At 46.5% G+C, this 14,459-nt stretch overlaps 1 protein-coding gene across 3 annotated transcripts in view; it reads left to right on the forward strand.

Moving 5' to 3' along the window:
• Positions 1-13,667, forward strand: part of RAB30 (RAB30, member RAS oncogene family) — a 39,911-nt gene extending 26,244 nt beyond the window's left edge. For 2 of the 3 annotated variants that reach the window (XM_063394439.1, XM_063394440.1), the window contains 4 exons: positions 5,224-5,324; positions 6,697-6,780; positions 9,851-10,034; positions 12,536-13,667. In XM_063394439.1, the coding sequence (XP_063250509.1) occupies positions 5,232-5,324; positions 6,697-6,780; positions 9,851-10,034; positions 12,536-12,786 (612 nt within the window). In that variant the 5' untranslated portion in view covers positions 5,224-5,231 and the 3' untranslated portion in view covers positions 12,787-13,667. Of the gene's footprint in view, positions 1-2,295; positions 2,321-5,223; positions 5,325-6,696; positions 6,781-9,850; positions 10,035-12,535 lie in introns of those variants that run through there. The other variant, XM_063394441.1, reaches the window with a different exon arrangement.
• The last annotated feature ends 792 nt before the right edge of the window (positions 13,668-14,459 follow it).

The following is a 14,459-nucleotide window of genomic DNA, read 5'->3' on the forward strand; positions in this document are numbered from 1 at the left end:
GGAGCCTGCTTGGGTTGGCAGGTGCTTTGGAAACGAAAATATTTTATCCTGAGTTACGTAATGCAGCAGCATGTCCAGACCTGAATTCCCTGCAATTTTCTGGCCTGCGAGGAATAATTTTCTGCTTGAAATATTATCCTTAGCTTTGAATTTTGTGGCTCATATGGCGTATGCAATCAATGTAATCTCTGTATACATAACTGCTGCTGTTTGAACTTGAGGTTTTTGGATAAATTTATTTTTGTTTATAGTTGTTGGATGATGAAAAACAGAAAATACTTGTTTATTAAGAAGTGTATAAATACATCAAAACCTGCCCTGGCCTGCTGATTAGATCCAGCAGGTGAAAAGGCTGCAGATCCTTCTCTGTGTCTAATTGCAGCACTAGGTTTTAATGGGGTTTTGAAGTGGGATAGAGCTGAGGTGCAAATTATCAGCATTCCTGGACTGATATGGTTTTGGTCTTAATCCTTAAATGGGGAGAAACCTTTGCAGCTGTGGGTAGTTTCGTTTTTTGTTCTGTTTTTCATCCATCTCTTTACTGGGTAGAAAGCTGGTTGGATGGCTGAGCCCAGAGAGAGGTGGTGAATACAGCCACATCATGCTGGCAGCTGGTCCCAAGTGATGTTCCCAGGGGCTCAGTGTTGGGGACACTCTTGTTTAATATCTTTATCAATGATCTTGAGAGGGGGTCAAGGGTACCCTCAGTCAGGCTGGTGGCAATCAGGTGGACCACATCGAGTGGGAATGTTGATTTGCTGGAGGGCAGGAAGGCTCTGCAGAGGCATCTGGACAGGCTGGATTTGAGGCCAAGCTGGATCTGAACCTCTGTTCAACAGGGCAAAGTGCTGGGTCCTGCACTTAGATGACAGCAACCCCAGGCAGCATTACAGACTGGGAGCAGAGTGGCTGGGAAGCTGCTCAGTGGAAAAGGACCTGGGGGTGCTGGTGAACAGCAGCTGAACGTGAGCATGGGAAAAGCAGCCCACAGCTTCTGCATTCCCCTTCAGGTGCCTCCATGGGAGCAGGAACTTGTTTGTGCAAGCTTGGGTGAGAGAAGGAGAGGTGAAAGTCCCTGGTCCCTATGCTTTTGGTTAGGGTGGATCTCACCAGTCTTCTGGTTGAATTGGAATTAATAACTGAAAAATATCAAAAGCATTTATTGAACTGTCTTGCCCAAATAGAGGAACACTGAGGTTCTGGAGCATGTCCTGAAAAGGGCAGTGGAACTGATGAGGGGTCTGGAGCACAAGTCTGATGAGGAGTGGCTGAGGGAGCTGGGGGTGTTTAGCCTGGAGAAAAGGAGGCTCAGGGGGATCTTCTCATTCTACAACTGCCTGAAAGGAGAGTGAAATGAAGTTGGGGTCGGTCTCCTCTCTCATGTGAAAAGCAATAGGATGAGAGGAAGCATCAAGTTGCATCAGGGGAGAATTACTTTGGGTATTAGGAAAAATTTCATCACTAAAGGGGTGATCAAGCACTAGGACAGGCTGCCCAGGGAAGTGGTGCAGTCACCATCCCTGGAAGTGTTTGAAAAGCATGCAGATGTGTCAGTTAGGGAAATGCTTTAGTGGTGGACTTGGCAGTGCTGAACTTGATGATCTTAGAGGTTTTTTCCAACCTTAATGATTCTATGAATCTGTGAAAGCTAGCTAAGTCTAAAACACGTCCTGCTGTCCTTCAGCTGCATTCCCACTGCTGGACCACCTCTCCAGGTGGTCACCCTGCTTCAATTTATCCCTCCTGGCCTCTTGTTCTGTCCACAGTGACCATGTGTGGGGTCACATGATGAAGCAGAGCAGTGATACAAATGAAATAAAACTCCACAAAACTGATCTTGTGTGAGGCTGGCAGGAACAGCTCACGGAGGCTGGTTGGGATGCCAGCTGCATAAACTGCCTCAGGGAAAAACAGCTGTGAAACCAAATTTTCTGCCCTGCTGCCAGCCTTGGACTTTCCTCCTGCTTCATCTCATGACAGGGCATGTCTCTGTGCTGTAGTGTTTGATTTAACTGAATGTGGTGAGGGATGGCTGAAGCATGGACTGGCATCCCATCTCCTGCCCTCACTGCAGGGTCTTGTCCCCTCCAGGGGTGGGACAGGCAGCTGCATCCTGAACACGAAACCACTGCGGGGATGCGAGGCAGAGCCTTGCACCTGCAAACACAAGAGAAGAGAGGGGAAGAAAAAACTGAAGCCCACACCAAAAAAAACCCAAGAAAACAAAAACAGAGAAGTTGTGCTCTGCGTTTGTTTTGATTTTTTTTAAAGCATATAATTCAATGTGCTGTGTAGCTGAGATGCACATTCCCCAGCTGTGGTAAGTGGGGTAAAGGTTGAGACATCTTCTCTGGGGAGAGGGGAGGGGTAGTGTGAGCCTGAGTCAGCAGCAAAGGTCACTTGGCCGCCCTGCTTGGCGTGCAGGAGGAGAGGATCTCGTAACTTGGCCAGTGCAGCGTTTGTGTGTCCAGCACAGACAGGGCTCTGGGGCAGCTGTGCACTCCAGGGGGAAACACCAGCTGGGGGGATAGGGCAGCCATGGGCAGCTTCACTGCCTGCTCTGCCTCACAAAGCACTGCTCATTCTTCCTTGCTGCTCCCTTTGCTTTCTCCCTTCCCATGCCCTGACTTCTTGTATCTCTTCAGTTCTGGCATTTAATCTCATCATTGCATGGTTTGTTTTATGGTCTTGGCTCATCTTTCGGTTCCCATTTGGGGTCACTATCACATATGATTAGTCCTAGAGCCTAATGAAGGGGATCAGACATAACTCTAGGGTATGTCTGAGCCATTTAGCGTTTCTGACTGCAAAGATCTGCAGAGAAAGTTCATTTTTAAACTTCCTAAGAAGATAAATTTGAATTTTGGATTGTTTGGGGTGCAAGTAATGGAACTGAAATCTCTCTGGGCGAGGCATACCCTCTGGGGTGTGAAGAATCCCAGGAATAATTATGCAGTGCTGCATGAGTATCATTAGTCTTGAAATAGCTTTTGGTGGATGATCACGTTTTTTGGCATGGCAGAAGCTGGTGTGAAACCTTGAAACCTTAACATTCAGTCTTTATTTAAGAGCACTGTCAGTATGTATTTAATACTGCTTTTGTTATCCAGTCCCACTCTGGGAATGCCAGTCACGGAGATATGAAAAGATTACACAAAGTAAGAACCCCAGAAAAGGGTGCTTTTTTGGGGGCTGTTTAAGGCCCCACTCTTTCACTCTACTAAGAGAGGATGGGTCTGCAAGGGCTTGTGTGTTGGAGCAAGGTGAAGTCAGAGCATCCTTAGGACACCTCCAGCTGCTGCTGTTTGGTGGCACTGTGTCCCTGACCCAGGTGCAGTGACCCGCTTGAAGTGACACGTCTATGCAGTGACTCAGCTGTGTTCCTACTAACCATCTGCTGATGTGATGCAGCTCATTAGTCACTAATTGGTGTGGTTACCCTTTTTTAGGCTGTTGGAAAGGCCAAGGGCCACATAGATGTGAAGCAGCTGAGTCAGTCTTGTACTTCTTTTGCCCTCAGGTCCACCAGACTCTTGGTGGTGCTTGGAGAGCTGTTTCAATGTTCCCTGCCAGGCAGAAACAGACTGTCTCAGCTTTATCTTGTGTTCTCTGATTGTTTGACTATAAGCCTATCACAGCTGTTTGGTGGGACTGGAGTCTGTAGCTGGAACCTTTTGATGTGTGTTGCAATGAACTCTCCAGAGGAAGGACCTTTAGAGGCACTGGGAGACAGCACCCTGCCTTTGGACTGAGCATGAGAAGCTGGTTTCACCCAGCCTGCATTTTGCTGCCTTCATCAGCTCTGTAAGAATCTTCTAAGCAATCTGGGGATTTACTGAGGATAGCACTTTCATAATACATTATTCACCCCATTCCCCACCCATCTGCCCCATACTTCTGCTACACTTACCGTCTTTGACTCTACCACCTCATTCTTTACCTAATCTGTAGGTACTGGTGGGTTAGGTACTGATGTGGTGGTTTTGCCTTACACGGTATCTGAACTGATGGTGTGTAAATCTGTCTCTTTTCTGATAGCTTGAGGACAGGGCTTGAAGCCATATGTAATACCTGGATCCTCCTGAACATAGCTGGATTTGGACACTGTCCTTTGCTTCCTTGTCTCTGGGTTTTTCTTTCTGCCTGAAGTCCCCAGCTGCATCTCCTCTGGCCGTTGTTGCTTTCCTGGGAGGTTACAGACCCCTTTTCTGGGCCCAGCATTGGCAGCAGTCCTTGGGAGCCCTGGAGATGGAGGTGTGGCTGCTCATCCCTCATGACTTGCTCAGCTGCAGCAAATGCATTTGTCAGCACCGCAGTTCTGCATTTGTCTGGTCCTCCCCGTGCTGTGAGTGGCTTAGGAAGCCGTGTGGATCTTCCCCTGTGTAGGAAGGGGGAAGATCCTGCCCATCTCCTGTGACATTGCTGCAATATCAGTCTCTGCATCCTGCCAAGGAGCTTGGATTTGGGGCATGGAGTGTGCTGGATAATTCTTAAGTTCCACTCTGTTCACTTCCCATTTGAGCAACCTAAAGATTCCTCACAAAACTAAAGAAAGTTATCAGAGTAGTAATATTCCTAATAACATATATTATTTCTTCTCTTCTAAAAATCTCTTGTACTTCAGCTAAACTGTTACCCTACTTTTCTCTACACTTCTAGCACATGAGCTCTTTCTGTTTTTAAGGCAAGCACTGCTGCTCTTGTTTTCACATGAAGTCCCCTACCCGCTCTGCCCTCATGTGTGCCCAAGCCCTGCACTGTGTGCACCCAGTGTGCTCCTGAAGGAGCTCATGGTGGGGTTTGGGATATTTCCCTAGCAGGAGAAAATTATGTGATCCCTCAGACAATGTGACCAAGTCCATGCTGTCCTTTGGAGCTGATGTAGTTAAAAGCAAAACAAACATTTGGGAACATCTAGGAATCAGTGTCTCAGGTTTGTGGAACGCTGCTTGGAAAGCTGAAAACCCAACATCTCTAACTTGTGGGGAGCCAGGTGAGACCACATGAGGACCAAAATGGGACCAAGGTTTCACAGCAGCTGACTTTGACTACGTGGATGCCCCAGCCCAGAGTGAAAAGTGCTCTTCACCCTTATCTAAGGAGCCATGTGTGTGCCAAGAGACCTTCGTTCTGAATATTTGGAGTAATAAAGTTCAGCAGGGATAAAAGGGCATGTCCCCACTGACGGTTCACACAGCATTGTGCTCTCTGTCTCTCTCGCAGCTGCGTAAATGAGTATGGAAGATTATGATTTCCTCTTCAAAATTGTTTTAATCGGCAACGCCGGGGTGGGGAAGACCTGCTTAGTCCGTCGCTTCACTCAGGTAAGGCTGGCCACCTCTTGGATTGTGGAGTGTTGGGATGGGGACAGCACTGGTGTGGGAGTGTAGAGCCTGTGGCTCTGTGCTGAGGGCTCTGCCAGTGTCACAGCTCCAGAGCGTTCTGTTGTTCACACGCGTGGTGCACACATCACATACAGTGACATACTGGCACAAGCAGAGCACCTGTACCTTATGCTGCACCTGGCCGTGTTCTGGAGCTTGTGCTGCAGGAAACCTCATTCCTCTCTGAAGGTGGAAAGTCCCCTCTGAAAGCCACTGGGACAATTCTTCCTGTTTTGGTGGTGCTCTGGGCCAATTAAAACACCAACACATCTCCTGGTCTCTTCCCCAGCCTTTGCTGCACAAAGGGCTCCCTGTTATTTGTCATTAGAAACTCAATAATCTGGGTCCTGAGCTGTCAGTCCAGTGCCTTTTGTTGTGGCAGAACAGCCTCTGTGATCCAGGGCAAGGGAAGACTTTGGATGATGCATCGTAAAGCACAAGTTGTGGGGTTTTGGTTGCACTCTCCACTAGAAATTGTAGGCAGTTTTCCCCTTCACTGTTAATTTTAGTTTTGAAGCTATAGTGACTTCAGATGCTCTCCAAAAACATGTGGCAGTCAGTGGCAATAAGACTAGTCATACCGAAAAGCTTAACAGCAAAAATCTTTAGCAACTTCTGCTGTTTGGCAGCACAGCTGCTGTAGGGGATGGATGTGCCCCAAAATCAGCATGATTTGGTAGACCAGAAATCAAAAAGGTCTCATTTTGTTTGCTGCTGCTCCTTTCTGGCGGTGCTGCAATCAAATGCCACCAGCATTGCGCTGTCCCTTGCCATTGCTGTGGCACTGGTGATGGCTGCCTCCGTGCTTCGCTCCTGAAATGCTGTGCAGAGATGTGACCCCACTGTGGAGAGCTGCCAGAAATGCCTGTTGGTGCCAGAGGGTACTATGGAGGGAAAAGGGAAGGTGTGAGGTTGCGAAAGGTTGCAAATGCATCTCATCCCACACAGATGTTCACACATTTTTCAATGCATTGGGAAGTAGGATGGAAGGTCCTCACCCTTCCTCTGCTTCTTCCAACTGTATAGAAGGGCTTTCCCCCTCTCTTTTTTCCTCCTTTTCTTTTTCTGTGTTCCTACCTCTCAAGTCAATGACTTGCTGCACAACTAGGGATGTATAAGGCAGGGAAAACACAACAGGGGTGAATTTACGGTAACCTTCATGCTGGGGAAATGTCACACTCTAAATGTGATGGAAGTAAGTGTAATGGGAAGGGGAATGGATGAATGGTTTTGAAGATGGAAAAAAGTGAGGATTGGCACCCAGTGAGACTTTTGTAGAAATATGTTTAATCTAACTCTTGTTTTATTCCAGGGCCTTTTCCCACCAGGGCAAGGAGCTACGATTGGGGTTGACTTTATGATTAAAACTGTGGAGATAAACGGTGAAAAAGTAAAGGTAGGAGCCCGATGATGTAAAGTGTAAATTCATGTGGCAGTACCATTGCTGAGGTTTCTTGCTGCAGCCCTTCCACTGCTGGAAGACACTCAGGGAAGGTCAGGGCTGTCTGGCATGGCCTGGGGAATGCAGGGTCTAACAATCTGGGTGCCCCTCTACACCATTACTATCAGGATTGTAAAAGTGAACCTACTGGAGGGGAGGAAATGGAACAGGGAGACCTTGCAAAATGGTTATCCTTGCTTAGGAGACAGTAAGGTCACGCCTGTCTTGGATTGAGGAAGCCCAGAGAAGCATTTCAGTGCAGCCTCTGCTCACTGTGTTTCTAGTAAGCAGAAATTTGTTGCATCCACTGGGATGTGCTTCAGGAAAATCTTCTCCTGTGAGCTCCCAAGATGGCCACTGGGGAGAGCAGACGTCTGGACTTGTGTGCTTCTGCACAACGAAGGCTCTTCTTCCACTTCTGCCAAGGTACAGATTTGGGAGAAGCAGAGCTGATCACAGTACTTGTGTTTCAGCCAACAGGTTGAGCTGCAAAGGGCAAAGTTGTACATATTTTTAACTCTTTCACCCTCTAAAATAGGGTGGAAGCCATTTCTGGAAAACTGTCCTTGTCCTGAGCTGACTCCCAAACTGAGCCTGAACATCACTTGGCAGAGAGCTACTTTGCCTGGGCCAAAACACACAAAGCATGAGAATGGAGACCAATCTCATGCTTTAATGGGGTCCGTGGTTGGGTTCCACAGCCCAGAAATGTTGGCTGCTACCATTTTGTTCATTAGTAGAGACTTCACCTGAGCTGCTGTGTATCTGAGATGAGAAAAAAGTACAGTTATTTGAGCCTCTAAGGTCAAGGTATCCATGGTCCCTGAGCTGCTCCTGGATTTACTCTGCATGCAGAGAATTCAAGGGCATCAAAATGAAACCCAGGAGTTTTCCCCTTACTGTCTTTATCAAACCCAATAGTGAGCAAATGCAAGAGTGGCTGGGTGTGACACTGAGACCTCTTTTCAAGCTTAAGTGATGGGATGGAAACAGTGAATTTGGGCAGGTTTTCAGCCCTGTTTTTTTTTTTTTTTTTTTAACCTGTACCACAGCACCACAGAGGAGTTTTAAGAAGAAAATGGGGTGTTGTGTTGCTAGGTTTAGGGCATGTTTTAAGAGCCGTGGTCATGTCAGCAAGCTGCGACTCCGCTGTGTGAGGAGCTTACAGACCTATGGGAAGAGGTCTCCTGCTGCACCAGGAGACCTTCCCACCTGGGCAGGTGAAGGACAGGAGGTAGAAAATCCTTCACCTGATAAAGACCAGGTTTATATTTAGCATGTGGCTGTGCAAGTGGGCCAGAGCAGCAGGCAGGGAAGCAGGGAGGAGCACGTGTGGCCCAGGAGGTGCTGGTGCTCAGCTTGCTGGTTGTGATGCTCATTAGCAGGGCTGGCCAGGACATGAATGCTGCTTGTCCCAAGCTCCTCAGACAGCAGAGATGTTTCTCTCAGCCAAAAGCAGCTCTAGTGAAGCAACTCGGAGGATCTGAGGTGGTAAATGGTGTCATCACTGTGCTGGAGGTGTAATTTGTTCAAATCAGTGGCCTCAAGATTGTCTTGGTCATTAGAGGGAGAAAAGCAGTCCCAAGGGACATGAATCCCATCCATTTCAGATACCTCTGCTTTTCAAGCATCTGGTTTGCTGTCAAATTCTACTGGAGCCTTTAGAACATCACCAGTATATGACGTCTGGGATTTATACTGGTGATGTTACCTCAGGATCTGCTGCGTTTGAAGTGTTGCTCCTGTGGTATAATCCTGTTTTAAGACTAATTTGGACTGAGGGTGTAAAGTTCTTAAGAGAATACTGCAAATAGTTGTGCCAGTATGAGATGTCTCAGGGGCAAGGACAGTTCAGGGAAGCTCTGCAAGCTAAATGAAAAGTCTCTGCTGCCCCACAAATATCTGATGAATGCACAAGTGTTCTCTCTGAATCACCTTGGGGCAAGACCATGTGTCACAGAGCCTTAGCAAGTGCTAGCTGGTGTATCTGCTATATTTCACGTGGCCAATACTGGGTTTTAAAGTCCCTCTCCTGCCCTCACCAGTGCAATAAATCAGAGTTGCAGTGACCAAGCCTTGGCGGCAACTTGGCAGGATACATTTGGGCATTGGAATGAGCCTTTTGGAGTCTGGAAGCCAAACAGATTTCTTTCAGTGGTCTTGTACACGAAACTTTTTGAGTAAGCAGTGCTTGTGAGAATAAACATTTAATGAGAGGGGAAAGCAGGGATGAGTCAGAGAACAGAGCTGCACTGGCTGTTAGCTCATTTAGCAGTGCCCAAGCCATGACTCTCTTGCCTCTGTGCTGGGCAGCCTCCCCTGAATGTCTGCTGGGATCCAGAATGAGGAAGCAGAGCTGTTTACCAAAAGAGTTTTCAGATTTGAAAATAAATTATGGATTTCTGGGGAAAAGTATTTTCCAGCTTTCAAGATAGCATTATAAACTCAGTGGAGAGGGACTCATTAGTATGAAAGCTGTGTGCAAGCTTTTCCAGATATGAAAAGCTACCAAAGCTCACTGCCCAATGAGCTGAGAGAGCACTGTGCAGTTGTGAGGGGATTCTGATCTGCCTGGCTTCTTCCAATAAACTCCAAAAATGCTCTGGATAACTGCAACCAGCTCCATGAGCTAGAGGAAAGACATTCTTATTCCTTCTTGGGAATGGACGCTGCTGTTTTTAGACATCAGAGGTGGAAGAAATGATTTTCTCTCTCCAGCCCCTCCAGGCTGGCAGTTCTGCCCACTGCAGAGGGAGATGCTAGGAGTTGCATGGAAGCCGACAGACCTGCAGCTTCCAGTGCCAGCTGACTTTGTGCCTTGCATTTCAATCCACAAGTGCAGGAACAGAAACAAATAATGCTGGGGGAAGGAAAGCCAAAGGGAGAAGAGCAAAGTGCTTTCCCAGCCTTTACCCTGAAGGGTTTTTTTTAAGGTCAAAATGGTGCTGCTATCAAATAAAAAGAAATTAACTCTTTTTTTTTTTTTTTTTTCCCCTTTTCCCACCCTTCCTTGCTGTGGCCAAAGCTGCAGATCTGGGACACGGCAGGGCAGGAGCGGTTCCGGTCCATCACGCAGAGCTACTACCGCAGCGCCAACGCGCTGATCCTCACCTATGACATCACCTGCGAGGAGTCCTTCCGCTGCCTGCCCGAGTGGCTGCGCGAGATCGAGCAGTACGCCAGCAACAAGGTCATCACCGTGCTCGTGGGTAAGGCACCGCCGCCTGAGGGGGGCTGCAAGGGCCCTGGGCCCGGCGCTGGGACCTTTCCCTCTGCAGACGGTCCCACGGTGCCACCTCCTGCAGTGTGGCCGTGCTGTGGGTCTGTGACACAGGGCCTCCGGGAGGGTCACGCACGGCTTTGGCCAGCTCAGACTGCCAGTGCCACGCGCAGCTGGGGGAGATAACCTGGAGCTCAGCACTAGGGCAGAACCTCCGTGGAGCCGGAGCACCACAGTGCCCACTGGCTTACCTCGAGGTGGAGGTTAGAGAGGGAGGCCAAGGACTTGAGTTCTGACAGAGTTTATTCCCGAAACAGTTGAAGCTTCGAGGACCGTGACAGGCGAGATCCCAGGGTTTAAATCCAGGGGAGGATCTTAGGGCGGGGACAAAGCTTTGACCAATAGGAAAAGAACAGGGGAGGACGTACAGAAGTGAATGGCACACAGGGAACCAATAATGAACAACGAGGGGAGGTTACAACTCAGGTAAACCAATGACAGCTCGAATTGAACAGACCTTTCCAGAACAAGGGGATGGTGCAACAAGGATTGGCACGGAAGGGTTGGGAAACAGGGGAAGGGTTAAAGAGACTGACAGCTTAGAAGGCAGTGACGGCTGGGGAAATGTCCATTGTAACCAGGGAGGAACAGAAGGAAAAACCATTACAATTAAAAACCAAACCACTGCAGGTCTGAGGCTGCTGTGTGCAGAGGGGGATGGATGCTTCCCACCACTCGGTGCCATAAGGGACTGAAGTGTAGATGGTGCAGCTACCACCGAGTGAGGAACAGAGCAGTTCCCCTCGAGACCCCAAGCTCAGATCTCCACTAATAAGTGAAGACCTGCTCGAGCTGATGATGTCTGTAGCTTGCTATAGTCCGTAGGTGTGGGACAACCAGTCCTGCCTTAAGTGGTCAGGATTTGGGAACCACATCAGTTGTGGGGATCATAGCATTCATAGATGGGGCAGAGCTGGAAAACTGGATGTTCTTGCATGGATTTTAGGGAGACTAAAAATAAACAACTGAATGTTATATTAATCTGTAGAGCTTCAACTCAAGGCGAAACAGACCTCAGGCCATCTGTCTGCTGTGAGCAAGGGGAAGGTTATTTTGCCTACCAGTGCTTTTCCATGCTCTGCTTTCAGCATCTCATAGTTGGAACTTGGCTTTTAAAGGTCCAAGAATATATAAAGAGCAGTGGAAAAATAACTTGGGAAAAGCTAAAAAGTTTCATGCTACAGTATCACCTTCAATAGTTTGCTATTTAAATGAAAAAATCTAGGTCATTGAAAGAGGTGTCTAAAAGTGTTTTAAAGGAGAAAAAAAAATCTTTCGAGTTCGACATGCCCCAGTGCTACTTCAAGTGAACTGTGGGGTTTATAGAGCTTCCATACAAGAAACTCATACTCCGTGAGTGTGGCTTGGATACAAATGGTGCAGAATTAATTAATAAATGACTAACAAGGTACATCAGTTTTTTCAGTGAACATTAAGTTAATTGCAAGCATCTACAGCACAACATATAAATCATATTTTAGTCATAAAACACCCTTTGAAGAATGTGACGCCCATAAATCACTTGTGTTGAATGATAATCTGTTTAGAAGGGTAACTTCAGTGCATTCAGTGGGTCCAAGACACTGCTTTATTGGGAAGGGAGATCTTTGATGAAGGGAAGGCAATGAGGGAAGGCTTGCTGGTGGAAACACCACCTTTTCCTCCCACAAGCTCTCACAAAATTGCTAGTAGGATTGGGGCCAGGAGAGCTTTCCTCCTCAACATGCTGAGTCTGTGAAGAGAGTGTCCTGATGTTGCAGGTCCTGGTCTGTTACCTTCCTTGTAAGATTAATGTACAGCAGAAACATCACATTTGAAGTTAAGTGGCTAGCAATAGTGTATAATCGTATCAGATGCTCGCTTGAGGCTTTAATCAACTCTCTGCTAGACAGATCATTCTGAACCAAAGGGTTGGTTTCTCACCCCACCTCACTCTGCAAGTGCCCCCCAAGCCCATCCCTCTTCCAGGCTCCACAGCCAAATCCTATTCTGGAGTATTGAAATAGGGAACCTTTCTTCCACGCCAGGCTTTTTAAAAAGCTCTGATGAATATCACATTTAGTGCCTCATATGCTATAATTGACATTTTAAGTGCTCCTCAGAGCAAGCACAGGAGATTTTTCAATAGATGTTAGCATGGAAATCCTTTAATGTTGGTTGATAGCAGCAAACAGATGCACTGGTGCTAAATTAAAGCAAACTGGCTTGGATGTTCACAGGGCATATTTCATTACATGAGCTGATATTAAATGGACTCTGGTGTTTCAGGAAATTCATTATTTGGAGGGCAGAACAAGCACTAGAGGTTACATATCCAAACCACTGCCCATTACATATATTGAACCAAATTCATTTATCCTTTATAGACCTCAGTTTCTCTTGGTTTTGAAATCAAATTAACTCCTTTTCTAAAATATTTTATCAATGCAGGTAATAAGATTGATTTAGCTGATAAGAGGGAAGTCTCCCAGCAAAGAGCTGCAGAGTTTTCTGAAGCACAGGACATGTACTATCTGGAAACATCAGCAAAAGAGTCGGATAATGTGGAAAAACTCTTCCTGGACTTGGCCTGCCGGTTGATCAGCGAGGCACGACAGAACACCCTTGTGAACAATGTCTCATCCCCCTTACCAGGAGAGGGGAAAAGTATCAGCTACTTGACTTGCTGTAATTTTAATTAAAGAGCCGGCATGTGATTGCCCCTTCTGCCATGGGCCAAGTGGATTTTTCTTTTCTATGCTGGGATTTATCTCCTTGAAGGAATTCCTGCCAATCTGACCCATCTGGCTTACTCAGAGTCAGGTTACAGTCCTGGAAACATGGCAGGCTGATGGCTCCAGCTGCATGGCAATGTAGCAGAATACAACAGGGTTTGAATTTCATTTTTTCTTGCAGTCTGTGGAGCAGGTCAGAAAAGGAAGAGTTGCACAAATGCTTCATGTAATGCAGAACATGAGCTGTTTTGTTTCCTTCTGTGGGAGAGTAGACCAGCCTTTCTTGAAGATACTGAAGACATCAAAATCCCTCTTACAGAACAATGTGGTGATCCTTTTTAAAGTAAAACAAAGTGAGAAGAAACGCAACAATGAACGCTGACTTTGGACTTCCCTGGCCATCTTCTGGGCTGTCAGCAAGCTCTTAGGACGTGTACATAACATCTGCCCCTGCCTCTTCGTTGAGGACTCTGGTGTTTGATTTATGTCTCTCATCTACAGGCACTTTCATGAACGTGGAATAAACAAAGAAGTTACATTTAGCAGCATATTCAAGATTGAAGAAGACATGGATACGGCTCAGTTGCTCTCTTTGGTGCTAGCAGTTCAGCAAATACTCCATAGGCCAAACGTAGTCTTACCACATTACTGTCTTCTGAATGTGTAACTTAGACTGGTTAGGAAAAAAAAACCACTAATAAGCACTGTTCATAAAAATAAAAAATCTCATTACCTCTTTTTCTAGGCCTGAACATAGTGGGAATGGACTGTGTGCTTCTTTGATATCCATCCAACAAAGGATGAAAAGACTTTCTGGAAATAAAAATGAATAAATAAATTTAACCATTCCTCCTCTAATTAGTCATGTCCTGATGTAAAAGCCTCGGGAAGGATTACTGGTGGACTTGGCAAAAGTGCACCAGACATGACCAAAGTCTTGTGCGTGCGTGGATGGCGTATTAAGGGTTCAGAGGAGGCACAGTCTGAACTGGCAGTCTGCAATGTGTCCAGCTGAAAAACAAAGCCTGTAGATGACAGCTCTTGTTGGAAGGCAGGAGTACAAATTTGTAGAGGGTTTGTTTTGATGGTAAATGGAAATAACAATGGGTTACAAGTGGTGTCCTTCCATGTCTGCTCCATCCAGCTCTCACCTTGTGGAACTGCTCTCAAAGGTGCTCTTAAAGGTCTCTTCTTGGCATCTGGTCACTCTGCTAGGGTAGCTTTTAGGTTCAAGGCTGTAGAGTCATTTTATTTACCTGATGCTTTGTACCCTTAATCCCAAACTCTGGTACATCTGACTATTTAGGCAATTTCTTCCTACAGAACCTCTGAAGTGGAAGCACCCTGGAGTTAGTGATGTTATCCACCTCTAGTGCCATACAATGCATTGCAAATTTACTTGTTGGCATGGAAGCAAAATCAGAAGATAGTGAATGCGCACATAAACAATTATATTTAGGAGTTTGACTTCAATTTAGCTAATCTGGATAAGTCTCTCCTGGTCATTACATGGCTGTGATATGCTGCAATTTAGAGTTAATCAATTTAATATTATTTGGCTTTTACTGAAGATTATAACAGAGCTTTTGTATTGACATTAAAAGCTGCCAGTAAGTATTCCTTGGGAAAAAAAAGGTGAT

This window comes from Prinia subflava, chromosome 3, assembly GCF_021018805.1.
Source record: "Prinia subflava isolate CZ2003 ecotype Zambia chromosome 3, Cam_Psub_1.2, whole genome shotgun sequence".
Classification (NCBI taxonomy): domain Eukaryota; kingdom Metazoa; phylum Chordata; class Aves; order Passeriformes; family Cisticolidae; genus Prinia; species Prinia subflava.